This window comes from Frankliniella occidentalis, unplaced genomic scaffold, assembly GCF_000697945.3.
Source record: "Frankliniella occidentalis isolate FOCC.00 unplaced genomic scaffold, Focc_3.1 Scaffold321, whole genome shotgun sequence".
In the NCBI taxonomy this organism is placed as follows: Eukaryota; Metazoa; Arthropoda; class Insecta; order Thysanoptera; family Thripidae; genus Frankliniella; species Frankliniella occidentalis.
Window position 1 is genome coordinate 9,081 of NW_026267445.1, and position 3,499 is coordinate 12,579.

At 58.0% G+C, this 3,499-nt stretch overlaps 1 protein-coding gene across 1 annotated transcript in view; it reads right to left on the reverse strand.

Moving 5' to 3' along the window:
* Window positions 1-3,499, reverse strand: part of LOC113211488 (uncharacterized) — a 155,903-nt gene that overhangs the window by 8,063 nt on the left and 144,341 nt on the right. Inside the window, exon 6 of the mRNA XM_026429869.2 lies at window positions 2,272-2,362. Within this exon, the coding sequence (XP_026285654.1) occupies window positions 2,272-2,362 (91 nt within the window). The remainder of the gene's footprint in view (window positions 1-2,271; window positions 2,363-3,499) is intronic.

Below are 3,499 nucleotides of genomic sequence, written 5' to 3' on the forward strand. Positions count from 1 at the left end.
AGAGGGGGGGGGGAGAGGGAGAGAGTATAGTAGGGTGGTCGCGCGGGGGCCCGTCGTTACTCACGCCTACCGGCCGACCAATTTCACGAAATGAAACGGAAAGTGGGGCGAAAGTGTCACAACGCGCTGGGACCAGTGCGGACCGGGGCCCGAGCCGAACAGGGCAGCAAGGGGAGGGGCGGAGGGGCCAGAGTCACCTCGCGCGGCCGCGGCGCAGTGCGGTCACAACGACGGCAACGAAAACAGAGAGACAAATAACGATTGGAGCCGGTACAGCAAAGGGGAGGTGGCGGGGATACGTCAATTGTCTCCTCGGGAGGGGGCGACAGCGATAGGTAATGTGGCAGCACCGGCCAGGACGTCAGACGCCGACCTCCCGCTTCCGCCCGCCCGCGGCATGAGGGAATCGCAGCGCGGCACGGTGCGGCGGTGAGACACATTGTTTAAACACGGTGTACTCCGAGGGCCGGGCGGGCGCGGGGGGATCTCCCCGTCCGAATACGAATGCGAATGTGTCTCTGGTGACAAGTAGCAATGCGGACCGCACAGGGCAAGCGCACGCACGGGGCCCGGCCCGGCCCGGCCCCTCACTGGGCCAGTGGGGCTCGGGGCCCCCAGGGGGTAGTAGGGCACGGGGGCCTCGGCAGCCCGGCGGCAGCCCCTCCACTCCACTCCACTCCACTCCACGCCGCGTGTTTTTATGTCGGACACGACCGCCAACCCTTTCATTAGACAAGAAAAGTAACGAAACAGAATCCGGAGGCGAGTCCGCACCGACCGCCGCGCAGTCCGCACCGCCGCCAGGGGCAGCCGCAGACCCGGCGCCCGCGGCGGGGGCGCCCGAGGAGGAGGAGGGGGGCTCGGGCACGACTCAGGCTCGACCCCACCCGAGGGGCGGGTGTCTTTTATACCTAACAAGTAAGTGATCCAAAATGCGGGAAGAAATAACCGTGGGACGCATTTAATTTTGTCTTATTTAATTTGATAGGATTACTGGAAGGAACTACGAAGACCGCGCACATGGCACTCTGGGCGACGTATATGAAAGCCTAGGTCGCCGCCTCGCAGCTTTTGGCTGACCGTTCGTTCACCCCCATTGCGACGGCGCGACTTTCTCGCTTCCGCGTCGGTCGGCCGAAACAAGAAAAATAATATACCGCCGCCACCTCGCGCTGTTTTAAGGAGAACGCAGGAATAGAAAAGGACGAATGTTTCGTATCGCGAGTTCAGATAAACGTGGATTTATGGAGTCGCGGTGGCGGGGCGGCGACCACGCCGCGGCGAGGCAGTGCGAGGCCACGCGCCGCCCACGGCTCTTAGTATTCTGTCCTTTACCTCTTTTCCCCCCTTTGCCTCAGCACTGTCCCTTTTCCCGGGATTTTTTTTTCTCTTTCTTTCCTTAACTAAGCCCCACTGACAGCCACGACAGCGGCGGCACCTGCGGCGTGGGCGTGGTCTTCCGCGCGAAACCAGAGGGCAGGGCGCGGGGCGAGCCGCGGGGGTGTTTGTAGCATTTTGCTGGTGTTTTTAAAGGGGTTTCCACAGGGTTTCCAGAGGTTCTCGAAATGCGTCCGCACGGTCGACCCGGCCCACCCCGACCGCCTAGTCGCGCTCCCAATAATCAAGCTGCAGGCAATTTCCTGTGTCCACGCCCCGATAAGGGCGTAAGTAACATGATGGATGCGTTTAATGCGATGCGGGCGCCCGATAAAGAACCGACCGAGCGAGCGAGCGGGCCGACCGACCGAGCGGGCGCGCCCGGGGCCGAGGCCAGCGGCGTGTGGACAAGTGCAAAGTAACACGGGCAAGTTAGATGAATTACTTAGTATTGTTACTAGAAGCTTTATGAGAGATGACATCATTACTATTGCACGTGAGGTTTAGACCTGAGGTAGTTAGGGGAGAGGGAGGGGGACTGAAAGTTTCTAATGGTATAGAGACTATTAGAGGAGCGTGTCAAAAGTAACCACGAAATACTGTACGAAAAACTTATTTCGATATTTCTCTCTTAATTCAGGTCTGTAGGGAGGACGAGTCAAAAACCCGAGACACTGCACGCGCCGAGGTGCACCCTCCCCGGTCCCCCTCCCCCTCTCTCTCCCTACTCCTGCCCCCCTGGGGACCCTCCGCCCGGCCCGGCCCCCACTACAGTTCGTCACGTGTTTGGATATCATCAGCAATGGCCCCGTGTGGTGTTGTGCGCCGTGGTGTGGTGACTCTGCTAGAAATATGAAACAACGGTGAAACAATCGGAGCTCAAATTATAATCACCTCGTACGCTGCGGCGAGGGTTGCCTTGTCCTGCTTCAACTGCGAGCATCGGGTCTTGTACTGCAGCATGCACCGTAGGGCCTCTTCCATTCTGCAAAAGCACAAAAGAGAGAAGAACATTATTATATGTAGCAGAAGTAAAGTAATAATCATGGAGGATTCGTGACAATAATAATAATAATTCCGAGTCGAAGCTCCGGGCGGGCGGAGCCGTGCACCAATCAGCTCCCGCTCCGCGCAGGGTAACGCACAATAGGGCTTATCATCATTGTCCGTGTGGTCAACCCTTCCCAGCCAGCCCCTCTTTGGAGTGACCGTCTCTCCCTCTCTCTCTCCCTCTGTCTCTCTCGCTCCCAAGCAGTGAGTCCTTTGAGCGACCGACTTGCTCAGCCAATTAATTAGTTTGGTTACTAGTAGCAGGGAAGGGAGTGTGGTGAAGGTGGGGGGAGGGGGTGGGGGAGACGCCCCTTTTGGTCCCCCCTGTGATCAGGCGGGCTTACTGAGGTGGAGGCGTACGGTGGTCAAGTACCCCACTCCCCTCCTCACCACCCGCCCCGTAGGGCCCTGGGGCACATATGAATGAACCATCAGCTGCAAGATACTCTGTCACAAAACACCTTTTCTTTTGGCTAAGTCTGAAGTCTACTATAGAAAACGTCGGCGATTCTCTTCGCGTCAGTCTTTGCAGCAGTCGGTCGCTGCCGTATCGACCCGGAGCACGCCGGCAAGGCCAAGGGCCCCGCCGGGCGAGTCGCGGCCCGGAAGGCGGTCGAGGTGGCGATGAATCGATTAGCCGAAACAAACAAAGCCCGTGCACTGGAGACGCTGGTGTGTGCATGACCATTCGCACACTTGAGTAAAAATATGAATTTTTCTCTGAATTTCACACACTCTCTTGTGCCTCTATGTGTACGAATGTCGTTTGTCACACCTAAAAGTCTGTTGTAGCTCATCCTTGTTGACCGTCGCGTTCGCCGGAGTTCGCCTTGAGGATGGTGTTGGACCATTTTTAACGAAGACAGCTTTGGAGAGAGAAGGGAGATTCCGTGTGCATGTGTTACCCCTTTACACAAGAATGTAGGTCTAACACTCCCCCACCCCCCACCTTCCGCACTCGGAAAACACATGTGGTGCAGAGTAGGGACGGGGAGACACGGAGGGGGTCGTGAAAGCCTACCAGCCAACCTCTCCAGTCTTTCCGACCTTTTTCACTACCCCGTCCCCCCCC